This window comes from Cydia fagiglandana, chromosome 3 (genome assembly GCF_963556715.1).
Source record: "Cydia fagiglandana chromosome 3, ilCydFagi1.1, whole genome shotgun sequence".
NCBI lineage: Eukaryota > Metazoa > Arthropoda > Insecta > Lepidoptera > Tortricidae > Cydia > Cydia fagiglandana.
In genome coordinates this window covers 16,823,123-16,836,407 of record NC_085934.1, presented here as the reverse complement: position 1 = coordinate 16,836,407, position 13,285 = coordinate 16,823,123, and the positions used below count along the sequence as shown (strand labels likewise).

General features: G+C 39.6%; 1 protein-coding gene across 1 annotated transcript in view; it reads left to right on the top strand.

Moving 5' to 3' along the window:
- The window catches only part of LOC134680240 (cell adhesion molecule Dscam2-like), a 39,442-nt gene extending 28,819 nt beyond the window's left edge, over nt 1-10,623 (top strand). The window contains exons 4-9 of the mRNA XM_063539332.1: nt 6,669-6,811; nt 7,570-7,752; nt 9,407-9,547; nt 9,813-9,930; nt 10,047-10,260; nt 10,375-10,623. Coding sequence (XP_063395402.1) covers nt 6,669-6,811; nt 7,570-7,752; nt 9,407-9,547; nt 9,813-9,930; nt 10,047-10,260; nt 10,375-10,602 — 1,027 coding nt within the window. The 3' untranslated portion in view covers nt 10,603-10,623. The remainder of the gene's footprint in view (nt 1-6,668; nt 6,812-7,569; nt 7,753-9,406; nt 9,548-9,812; nt 9,931-10,046; nt 10,261-10,374) is intronic.
- The last annotated feature ends 2,662 nt before the right edge of the window (nt 10,624-13,285 follow it).

Here is a 13,285-nt window from a genome sequence, read left to right as displayed (position 1 = left end):
CGGAAGTTATATTAATATTCAGTATCCGCTCTCTGTTGGCACGGAATGTCGAAATCATACATTCCATCAAAGTTTACACGCGACTCATACTCGTCTCAATTCAATGTGCGAGAAGCCTAAGGGTACTGGTTCAAGTTTAATAATCCCGATTCGGACGGGCAGCCTGCTGTGAAATCGTGCAAATGCCGATCCGCATTAAGGATGACTCACGTTAGACCGCGCCGTGTCCGACCGGAGCTTCCGGCGATTAATTTTCTATGATATGACAGGCGATACTATAGAAAACGATGCGCTGGCAGCTCCGGTCCGGTCTAGCGTGAGCCATCCTTTATCAGTACCCGCGCGGACGCGCGCCGAATCGCCGATCATAGCCTTTCAATCACCAGCAAATTAAATACCGACCTTCGTAAGATAAAATAACTGAGACCACAAACCCACGTTAACCGAATGGAAATTTAGATTAAAAGAAAACTCACTTGCCACGCTCACCGCTGAATTAATCTTGTTTTAAATTGATTCATTATCTCCCTGGAGTGCCGTCGCTTGAATTATAACGGTATTAAATTTACCTTCGTCTCCGACACTTGTCAATTAGGCTGAGGGCAGTGGGACAGTGTTATGCACAATGCTTCTAACAACCGCTAACGTGGTTGGACCAAACTCTGAAGGGGGCCTTTCCCCTCTCGCTGTCTTCTGCCACAGATTCCGGTTCGAGATAATGTGTACGATGTCACATAATAGATTACAAATCCTATATGTACTCAGATATGTTAATATTTGCTTAACAACGAATAATTAAAATCTACATGATAAGTTTAGTGGACCCAGGTATGTCCTTAAACTGCGTCCAGGACCCGGGTATGTCCTTAAACCACGTCCAAGACCACCGGTGGACGGGCAGCAGCGTCCCTCAAATTCGGTGTACTCGACTGCGATTGCCAACCCGCCTGCCAAGCGTGGCGATTATTGCATTCACCCCCCAAAAAAGGGGGAGGCCTATGTTCAGCAGTGAACGTCTTATGGCTGAGATGATGATGATGACATGATAAGTAAAGAAACCAGTTTTCATGTTTTAAGTTTGTTTACTGTTAGCAGCTGAAAACCTGACTATTTTATAAAGTGCGGAAATTAAGCTAACATTTTAAGTCCTAACTTTTAAGCTTGTTTGCCGGTTGGCAAACTAACTATGTAGTATGAATTTGCGCGAAGCTTATTTTCATAGTAATTAAGGGTTATTCTTGTGAGAAGGAACTTTCTGTATCCTGAGTTTCTACACGAAGATTTCGAAAAGTAAGAAACTAACACATCAGATGCCCGATGCGTTAGCGTTTACCATATATTAAACGCCGAGAGAAAGAGTATACTCGTAGTATGGATAGTTGGTTGTCATTGTCATGGCCGTAAAGGGGCCCACTGATTAAGAGCCCTTCAACGCGCACACTAGCGCCACAGCTAAATAATCGTGATTATTTAAATTTAACGAAAGATATTGAAAAAAGGGGGCCTCTACGTACTGTATTGTGTATTAAAGTACCTTTTGAATCCATCAGAATAGTTTTTATGTTGCTGGATTCGTCAATCTATGCGTCCAAAGTTAAAACGGCCGTTTTTGTTTTGAGTTCCTAGATCGACGAAACCAGCAACACAAAAACTAGTTTGATGTATTGAAAAGGTACTTAAATACACAATACAGTACGTAGCGGCCCCCTTTTTTCAATATCTTTCGTTAAATTTAAATAACCACGATTATTTAGCTGTGGCGCTAGTGTGCACGTTGAAGGGCTCTTAACAGTCCGCCGGACGGTATCGGCCTGTCAGTTAGAACAAAATTTTGACAGTTCCGAACAACTGACAGGCCGATACCGTCCGGCGGACTGTTAATCAGTGCTGGGCCCCTTAACGCCCCCGTAGCGTCAAGAATGTAACAACATAAATTCAATTCTGTTTTGTTTTGTCATTCAATAACCTGCCCCATTTATCACACAATTAGGTAGGAGGAATATCCATTTCTATCTAAATGTTAGATGGTATAAAAATAAAATAAAATAAATCTACTGACTGATTAACCTGCCACAATTTATTTTACCACTGGGCATATTAACGCCCACGCACATTCAGAAAAGCCAATAAAACAGTACCCCTGAGCTCGTCACCCCCCATTCGTTTTCATAGATCCCTGAAGAAAATTGGATTCTTATGATAATTATTAACGGTGTATCGACATCGAACACAATAACAGATTTTTTCATCAAAGGAATCCAATTTGATGTCGAGCGTAATATTGAAATTACCTGCTGTATAATATATTTGTATTCTCTCCAAGGAGCGCTTTGAGGCGAGATCCACGTTTATCCGACTTCAAATATTAAATGGGATTTTTCTTTACGATGTTGACCTGTATATAATATACTTCTTTTATGCAGTAAATACCTATTCATCAATAGGTTTAAAATCATGCTTTTTTAATAAAATCGGTCAGTACCAGTATTTAATAATAATAGGTCACCATTTTTAGAGTTTATGTAAAAAGCACTGTTTATAATTAAAACATTTTTTTTCATGGTGTGGTAGTAATAAAGACAGTGTTATTAAATATTTTCTATCTCTTATTAGGTAATAGGTATATAAGTTAATTTCCCTCAATCTCATATAATGCAAAATAATAATATATCATTGTTTTGTTTTTATATATTTTTGATAAGATTGATTTAACTAATTGTCTGTCAAAACCAGCTTCGCAGCGATCATGGGTATCTATTTCATTCCAACAATTTACAAAGCGCAATAGATTTCCACGCTCTAGAGAGCCAGTTCATAGAGAAAATACACTATACATATTTGTTTCTGACTATTTATGGCCATTATTCTCTATGGCCATCAGTTTAAGATAAATCTCAACTTACGCGTAGTCGATATATTTCGAAAGTGTTTTTCAATAAAAAAAACAAGTCGAGATTGTTTACCTTTTTCTAATGCTAAAAAACGGGATATAACCAAACGCGGGGTGTAACTAAAAAACGAGGTAGCAATCTAGACACGCGGCAGCGTGTCAAGCCAAGTTCAAGCAAAGGAACTGGCTAGCCAGCGCCAAGTGTAATATTACACGAACCACTTGGTGCCACTTTTGACCCTTCTATAACTCAAAACATCTTTAACGTAAACACATAAAACTACGTGTGTTTAATTATATCCATAAGGACATCTAGAAGCCCAAATTTTATGAAGCTAGCTCAAACGGTTATAAAGATATGAAGGTCAAAAAGTCGTAAATTTTAAGATTGACTGACAGACCTATAGTACCTAAACCTAACCTACTTCCAGATGACCTAGAAGGATGAAATTTGGAATCCAGCTCAGTTATTGTGTGAAAGCGTAGGAAAAAATCTAAAAATAAAAAACAGTTATAAATAGGGGGGGTCCCCATACAAAAAAAACATTTTTTATTGTGACTGACATATAAGTACCTAAACCTAACCTACTTCCAGATGACCTAGAAGGATGAAATTTGGAATCCAGCTCGGTTATTGTGTGTAAGCGTAGGAAAAAATCTAAAAACAAAAAAAAGTTAATAAATAGGGGGGTCCCCATACAAATTTCTTTTTTATTGTGACTGACATATAGTACCTAAACCTAACCTACTTCCAGATGACCTAGAAGGATGAAATTTGGAATCCAGCTCGGTAATTGTGTGTAAGCGTAGGAAAAAATCTAAAAATAAAAAAAGTTAAAAAATAGGGGGGTCCCCATACAAAAAACCTGTAATACGCGCTAAACAACCGGCCAACGGTGTGTCGTTGGCGGCGCGCGGCACCACATAATTAATACAAAGAACAGAAGTAAAAAACATGCAGCGGAAACACAAGAAAAAACATTAAACCTCAATACCTGCCTAGTTTTCTTTACAAAAAGTATTGATATCCCATCAAAAACATAAATGTAAAAAAGGAGAGTCAAGTTCAATACAAAAATTATGCTTGGCTGTGGGGTTCGCCTCAAAAAGAATGGAGATCTAAATGAGTGCCAAGTTCTATGCAAAATCCAAATATGTATTTATAGGAACAAAATAACATTATAAACAAGTATTAAACTCTATTTCTTTGCTTTATTGGATACCTATAACAATTGCTGTTATTTAAAAAAAATGTGAGATCTTAAAGTAGGTTAGATTTGGCTTGGCCAGTTTTTATCAGAATTACAAAATATATATGTTGAATAAATTTATAAAATGACTGATGTAATGAAAACTGGCCAAGTCAAATCTAACCTGCTTTAAGATTTCACATTTTTTTTAAATAACAGCAATTGTTATAGGTATCCAATAAAGCAAAGAAATAGAGTTTAATACTTGTTTATAATGTTATTTTGTTCCTATAAATACATATTTGGATTTTGCATAGAACTTGGCACTCATTTAGATCTCCATTCTTTTTGAGGCGAACCCCACAGCCAAGCATAATTTTTGTATTGAACTTGGCTCTCCTTTTTTACATTTATGTTTTTGATGGGTTGAAATATACGGCCAGGAACATAGCCCGCTCGTAATACCGTTCGGTACAGTGTCGGACGACAAACGGTGCTAATGAAGGCAATTTTTCGCAACCGGAGGAGTTATAATTAAACGTAATGAGGGAAATCATAATTTGTCCGTGTAATTACCCGCACTGACGAGCGTCTGTGCCCCGGGGGTAGCCTGGGCGGTGGGCGGTACGCTCTTAAGGTCAATTTCTAAATAGGCATTTGCCGTTTTGGATATATAATTAATAGCGTTAAATCGAATAAAAAGGCTTTATGATTGGAATAAATAAAACGGGTCAAGTGCGAGTTGGACTCGCATTTCAAGGGTTCCTTATACTAACCAATTTTTATGTGGAATGTAAATGAAATATTTAAAAAAACTCGTAGGGGTCGGATAAAACACTAAGTAATTAAGTCCGACTCACACTTAACTGCAAATTTATAATAGGTTTTTCTGACGTCTATAGGTAAAAAAACTATCTGGAGTATTTTTTTTCAAAATTTTAGACCCAGTACGAGTAGTTACGGAGATAAAGCGGGGGGAATGGTCGAACAGACAGACAGACCCACGAGTGATCCTAAAGGGTTTTTTCCTTTTGAGGTACGGAACCCTAAAAATGTGAATCTGTGATGTGCATCTCGCCGACCCGACACTTATATTTTGGTTAGCTAATACGCACGGGCAAGATGCAAAAACAAGTAAACATCAAAATATCATAATTCAGATTGAGATGCGATTTGTAAATGTTAAATTTAGAGATGCGTTGATAATCAGAATAAGACGAAACAGGAGCTGAGTTTTAAATATTTTAGGTAAATATACCCGTCTCGCTAACGGAAGCGGCACCTAAAATTAGTGCGATAAGGACAAGGCGAAAAATCCTGCGTAAAAATCTCAAAAATCGAGGTTTCGTACTTCTCTGTTTCCTCCTCCAAAACTTAACCAATCGTAACCAAATTTGGAAATCTAAATGATTATGAAATTATCTGTGTCGGACCGTTTTGTTTTTTTGGCTAATTGATATCAGTTTTGAATGCCACGCCTCTCATTGCGGCATAGTCAATTAGGCCATTTTGGCCATTTTTGAAGGGCTCTAGCGCCTTAAGAAACAAAAATATCAAAAAAAGCAAAACGGTCCGACACAGATATTGACAATATTAATCTGTGTTAAAAAAATCTTTGCTCTAGCTTCAAAAACCACGGAGGAAAACGAGGAGTACGTTTGTATGGAGAAATGACCACTCCTGTTGGGTCTTAATTGGAATCAAACTAGTATGTCAGTCTAGCGGCCCATTTTAGGGTAACATTCCATTTCTGACCTCACAGCTTCACTACTAACTACCTAGTACGAACGCGTCGGTGCTATAGTAAAATGAATGGTAGTGCTGTCGTTGAAAATGGACTGTCACCTTAAAGTGTAGCAGTAGCAAAGCGTGAAAAAAGCTCTTTAATGTCCATCAATGAAAGGAAACACGAACATGTAGGCTTTAATTATTAGGGACAGATTTTTTCCGTTTGTGACTTCATTTTTAGGACGATGTTTTGATCACTAATTGGATTGTATGTAGAGAACGAATGAATATTGGATACCCCATATAATTTCGCTTGGGTCGTTATGTTTGCTTATGTTATTTAACGACCCAATTACAGAAATATTGCTTTTTGGGTTTGATTACATTGGGAATAACTTTGATGTTATTGTATAACCTATAGGTACTATGTAGGTATTAATTATTTGTGACTCAGAGCCTGAAGTTATAGTCCGATCCGAACTATGATAGTGGGGATGAAATTCGTTTTGTAAATATGTCTATCTGAAACTAATAGAAAACTTAGTTGTATTTCATTACCTCTATACTTACTGTGAATATGTGAAGTTTAATTTTAGTTGAGAAATCAGATAGAGTCGTCGAGTCGAGATAAAATTGCAACCATCATTGCCATACTGCCAATTGCAATTACCTATATTTGTTTTTGTGTAAAACGAGCTATAGGTATATACATGGAATTTCCACTGTAGTACAACTTCTGAAAACTTTTATTTTTGTATGCTATTTTTCTGTTGATCACAACTGTATGAATGATAGGTATAAACAAAAATACACTGGTAGAAAAAATATATTAACTTTTTATTTCTGTTTTCCATAAATAGGCGAGTGTACAGCAATGGCAGCCTTGAGATAGCCCCTACGCCGACGGGCACGAGCGTCGGCGGTAATGGCGTCAGTGTGGTTCGATGTCGCGCCAGCAACGCGCACGGAGTGGCGCTTTCCGCGCCTGTCACACTTCTGCCCGGTTAGTCTCAACTTATGAATACTACTACTCACTACAGTCACTACTAAATGGATGTGTAAGACGACTAGCCGTTACCAATGTTACCATACATTATTAGCGCTCGCATACTAAGTTTAGTACGTGACCGCTACCGCTCTTTTCAATTGCGATTGCCATGCGAGGGTTAGCATGGATGTAGACTATCGGACAATATAGCAACGCTTAAAGATATAAAATTTTACCTTGATTAGACTGTTAGAAAGATTATGTTGTCGGAATTAGTGTGATTGGTTTGTTGTCACGCTAATATCCGTAGGTCGGATCACTCTTTGCGTATGCGATGTGACTCTCCCGCTCGATCAGTCTTATCTCACACACTTACTTACCTATCTATACATATTTTTACTTACTTAGGTACTTATGGCACAAGTAATAAAATAAATGAAAGTGCCTAGCTTATACGGCCTTGCTTGCTACGCTGGCTATACGGCCAGTCAAAACAAATGGATATCATATAATAATAAAATAGAACATCTATTACGTATGCACTAATAAATATTTAATTGAACATCTAATTAAATAACAAATTAGAAAAATGAAATAGTGATCAATTTCAGAGCGAGTGACATTGATATCTTAATTATTATTATCAAAGTTGCAAATGTCACCTTATTCTACTACGAAGTTCATTCAATCTTATCTCTAGCTTGCCCTTTTGTGTCTTAATTAGTAATTTGATCCCTCAGAGATGTGATTTATAATATTTTCCTATCGTTCAGTGGCCGATGACAGCTGGGAGGCGGTGGTGACGGCATGGCCGGCGGCCGTGGGCGGTGTGGCCATGTTAACTTGTGGCGTAGCCGGCCTAAGCAGTACGGGGGACGAAGACGAGGGCGATGAGCTGGAGGTGGCGCTCTGGTACCATGGAGAACGTGTCATTGACGTGCCACCACCTACACCAGGTTTGCAAAATATGCATGGTAGCTCTGTTCAAGTTGTCACTATGTGTGACCAACATAATGACATGTAATAATCAACTTATCTTTTGTGGTACTCTGACTTGTTCTCAATAATAGCTGTAGATAGTAACTATTAAATTCATCTGAAAATATATGTAACTATTAAATTCAAGCTCTAACTATTCTGCAAGCAAAGCGGTCTAGAGTTATTGGACAGTTCAGTGCAATTCAATACATAGATTAATGGAAACATAAATTTCACGATGCCTAACGAAATTGGATAGGTATTTTCATCATGTTACTCCTCGTATACATGTACATATATTGACTGCAAGCACAGTACCTATGCGTTAAAAAGACAACAAAAAATTACATAAAATTAAGTAGTATAGGACAAAAAACATTAAGCACAAAAAAAAATTTTCTTCATTCATTATAAACTACAAGCGTTGGGATTACAGACAGCGAAGCCTTGGCAGCTGTATTACATTTAATTAGGCTGGCTCGTTAGAAGTATAACAACGGATCCGCTGAACTAGCAAAGCCAAAAAACGTCTTAATTAAAAGCTTATGTTCGTGCTAACTAGTTAGGTAGTTCTTGTGGTTATCTGCGGACAAGTAGTATTAATTAAGGCGATATCTCACAGAGGCGTATATCTGAGAGGGTAGCAAGCTGTATTCATGTCCCTTACCGAGCTTTAGAACCAGTTTAACTAGACCTCGGTCCTTATATAAGTGTAATCATAGATCACGTTATACTGATTTGGATGAGGTAAATGCTCGCCAACGGTCGATGAGAAAGGAAATAGTAGGCCAGGGCAAGCGCGTATATCACGTCACGTGAATGATGGCGCTGTGCGTCACTAGATTGATTAAAGCGCTTATCGGTACTGTCTTCTACCATTTGATAAGTTACTCTTATTCAATTATCGTCTTATGAGTTTTTTCTTAACGATGTTATCTATTTCTTTTTTTGCTTTAAATTGAAAATAAGTGCTTTTACTGCAACATATTATCTAAAGTGATCAAATGAAGACATAATTAAGCGATATAAAGCTTTATCACAACTTGCACACTGGATAATTTGGAGCTCGCGTAGTTCCATCTCAACTATTTGAATAGAATAGAATAGAAATACATTTATTTATGACAAACAAACACAGATGACAAAAACATGTTGACAAATATACAATGTATAACATTTAGTGAAAAATGCCATAAAAGGGTCACAACTCAGCATGTTGCTGGCAAAGCCAGCGCTGTTCTTCCGTTGTAACCCAGGCGTACGCCGTTCGACGACGAGGCGGTTATGCTATAATTTACTAAACTAATTAAAAACTAGAACTATACCTAAAACATAAAATTGAAACTAAAACTATTATATACAACTTCAACATTGCGGCAATTGCCGTATCTGGAACAGGCCTGACAGCCAAGTGACAGCTGGCCGCCACGCCATATTTTTAATCATAATTTATTTTTTGTCATATATTCCTATGTATACCCGTCAAAGAAGCGAAGCTAATGTTAGAATACTTAGGTACTATAAAATTACGAAGACTGATTTTAATATTATAGTTGTTCATCTACCTCAAGCCAGTTTTTTTTTGTTATGGGTTAACAATTACAAGGTATAAGATGTAAATATGTTGTGCAGAAACGCGATACCTGTCAGCGGGCAACACACTCCTAATACGTAGCGTAACAGAACGAGATGCTGGTACCTATGGCTGTCTCGCGCGCCACCGCGCCACGCGCCGCTCGCGCCGCGCGCGCCCTGCCGAGCTACGAGTGTCACGTTAGTACACACAACTGCATATTAATCGCTATGTCAAGAATCACGATATGTGACAGCGGGTTTTACACTACTCATAGTGACGGAAGATACCAGCACCTATTATGGGCATCGCACGAAAGACATCCTGATTTAAATAACCTAGTTACATTTTACTAGTTCTTGACTCTTAGTCGATGACGCTTAGATCTACTCGTAGTAGTCGAGCTGTGATACGTTGGTTCCAACTACCAGTGTTAGCTAAATGACTACAACATGCTGTTGACAGGAGGTGCAACAGGCGCTGTGCCAGCCCCAGCCGCGGCGGCTCGGACTATACGCGCGGCCGCTGGAGCAGCTGCCTGCCTCCCTTGCGCCACTTCTCTTCATCCTGGTCCTCACTACACGTAATATTTAAATCTGACCATTGAATCTATTGTGTTACGATCACAATATGTGATTTGTGTGATGTGTGATGGTGCTCAATTGATATTACATATTTTTAACTTTGTTTAATATCTAGGTGGTACCGGGAGCGAGAGGGTCGCCTTCAACCGGTAGCAGGAGAAGGCGACACCTGGATTTGGGCTGGCGGTGCAGCGCTATGCGTACGCGCCGCTCGCACGGCGGCTGGCGCTTGGTTGTGCAAGGCTTACAGTGCACTTGGAGACGCCACGGCGCGGTTGCGTCTTCTCGTCGATGTCCCTTTGACAATCACATTACATCCCCAGCTTGTGGTATGTTTTGAAGTTGCAATGTCCCTAAAAGCTAGTGTAAATGTTTGTGTAATAACTTGTAAGTAGGAGATCTTTACTATAGACAGATTTTTTAACAAATAAGTACATGGACAGGTGGCTGCCAGTGGAAGCACAGTTAGATTCAATTGCTCAGCGTCAGACGAAGAAGCGGCGCTGAGTTGGAGACACGACGGCGCCCCGGTGGCAGGCGCGGGTGGCGCGGGTACTGCGTCGCTTGTGTTGCGCGGTGTGACGCGCGCCGCGCGCGGCGTGTACCAGTGCGAAGCGCGTCGAGGTACTCGCGCGGCGCAGGCCAGCGCTGAACTACGACTTGGAGGTTAGTACCCTAATCACACTCCTCCTTTAATTCATTTAACTACATAACAATGTTCTAAATTTAAACGCAGTTCATCAAACTAGTAGAAAGACGAACTCTCATGCCTTCAAAAGCACGGAAACGCAGTAGTTAGTAACCACATAAATCGTTCATCCAGACAAAAATTAACCATGGTCAGCTTTTGCTTATTCGCAATTTGGTAATGTACCTATGAGTAAAGCTTCTAAAAGCCCTTCAGAGCATAGTACGATAAAAAATGAAGCCACTTATCAACTTGTTGCAGTGTAAAAAGCACTCGACAATCAAGCGCCCGGACGACTCATGAACGCAATCTCCGTAATGATATCAGCTAGATGAGAGCCCACGGGAGGGAGAGGCAATCGGTTTCGCAATAAAACGTTTTTTTATTTGAAAAAAGAAACCTCATAACTTTTAAAAGGAAATAACGTATCGGGAATTTGTAACAAAATTTATATCACTTTATTAGATGGAAACCGACCGAAAAAAGTGATTTTGGTGATGTGGAAGGGGGCGGTCGGGTGTTGTCACTCGATCAATCTCAATGTAGGAGTTGAGGAATCAATCAGGGATCGGCAGGCGGCGAGCGACGGGCCGGGTTGTGGCGGGCGCCACAAATATTGAACCCGACGTGTCTTTTGTCAAGCTGACAATGCCTTCCTTTTTGCTATTTAAATTAAAGTAGATTCTAGAGATTCATGCGGCTGCTTTGGTCAATGCCGGCTTACCAATTTTAAAAGTAATTTAATTCATCTATATTCTATATATAATACATCATCTATGCACTGTACTGATTGAAATGAAATGCGATATTTTACAAGGCCTCCACGCACACAGTGTATTTTTTTAAATATTTAATGAGTTATATTGATTCGGTCAAATTGTGTTTTTTGGAAAACAAATTATAGCCAGCATTTAATATGTAGTATGATACCTTTGCGTATGGTGCTTTACGCACACTTATGTCCCATCCCCTGCCTCCGACGTAACCCCCCTTATAGCATGAAATATGTACCGGTTGACAGTTTATTTTTTATTTTTTACTCACCCATACATTGGCACATAACTTGACCGAATCATATTCTGAACTCCTTGTCACACTGTATTTGAAGCCTTATGTCACGATTATGACCTTTGCGGCCTTAGTTCCGAGTAGGCATGAATAATGGATTACTCCTAATGCAATCTACGCTAAGAGAGTGATGATGGCCCAGGAGAGCTGAGATGTCACTAAGCGACGATCCATCCGTCATATACACAATGCTGTAGTTATGTGTAACTTGATATATCTATATCCCAGGATACTCAAATGCTAGCTAATTACAAACATTTTGTAATTAGTTGTTAGTGTAGCAGGTCCTACAGTTTTTAAGCGCCATACGTTTTTATTGGAAAAACGTTTAATCGATTAAACAAATGATCATAATAAGTCTAAACCTAAATTAGCCTGAGGCATTGTTCCCAGGACACTGGCCGCGTTCCCCCTCTGCACAGTGAGGCTGAGTTTTACGCAAAATCGTTTTGTGGTAACACTGGTGATTGATGGTGCGACGGGTTCGCGTGGAGGTGGCGTGATGTTTGCCGCACGCCCTGGACTCAATATGAAGAGGCGTCGAGACCTCGAGACCCCTACTGGGGAGGACCTATGGATTTCTTTGACTTTTGCCGGCGTCGTTTGTTACCTGTGTGTGGTTTACATTCCTCCTGGTGCTACAGACGATAAATACATGTGTTGGTTCCAAACTGTAGAACAAATGTTTGACAAACTAAATGGAATTGTGATCATATTTGGAGACCTAAACTTAAATCCACTGTATACGTCGCAAAGTATTCAATGTTATTACTCTTATTTTCTAGCAACGTGTGGCTTGTATGAGACGAACGAAGTGACGAATGCGTATGGCGGTAAATTAGACGTTGTGCTGGTGTCAGAGCGTATCCGTAATGTTAGTGTCTCTGAAATTGCAGGCGGTGGATTGGTACCTAATCGGGATGCATATCACCCGCCGTTAGAGATATTGGTCCCTATAAGTGAAGCTACGCTGCGACCGACTTCGGAGCGTATTAGTGCTAGTAATTTAGACTCCCGGCACGACTGGGATTTTAAAAAAGGAAACTATGAATCGTTGTATAAATTAGTGTCTGCAGAGAATTGGCAAGAAGTTCTTGAGGCTAAAGATGTTGATACTGCAGTAGACGTCTTTTATAGGGTAATTTATGGTTTTTTTGACATATGTATACCTAGAAAGGTTCGTGCAAACAAGACTGGTAGACGCTACCCAGTATGGTACACAGCTGACCTAATTGCTGACATAGCGCGAAAAGCTAGTGTTCACCGGACCTGGAAGGCTACTAATAATTTAGATTCATACAACAAGTTTGCCCAGCTTAGGAAAAATATTAAACAAAGAATTGCCTCGGCGTATGATAGCTACGTCGATCAAGTTCAGAGTAAGGTGAAAAGTGACCCTCGCTCGTTCTGGCAGCATGTTAATACTCTTAAATCCAGGGGTGGATTTGCTAATGAAGTCGTGTTGGAAGGGCAGCGATTTACTGGAGTCGAAGCAGCTGAAGCTTTTTCTAAGTTTTTTTCTAGCGTATTTTTGCCTGGTTGTCCTCGACTAGATGTAGACTCGCTTCAAAACTGCAACCAGATCGGTTCGGCGCAAT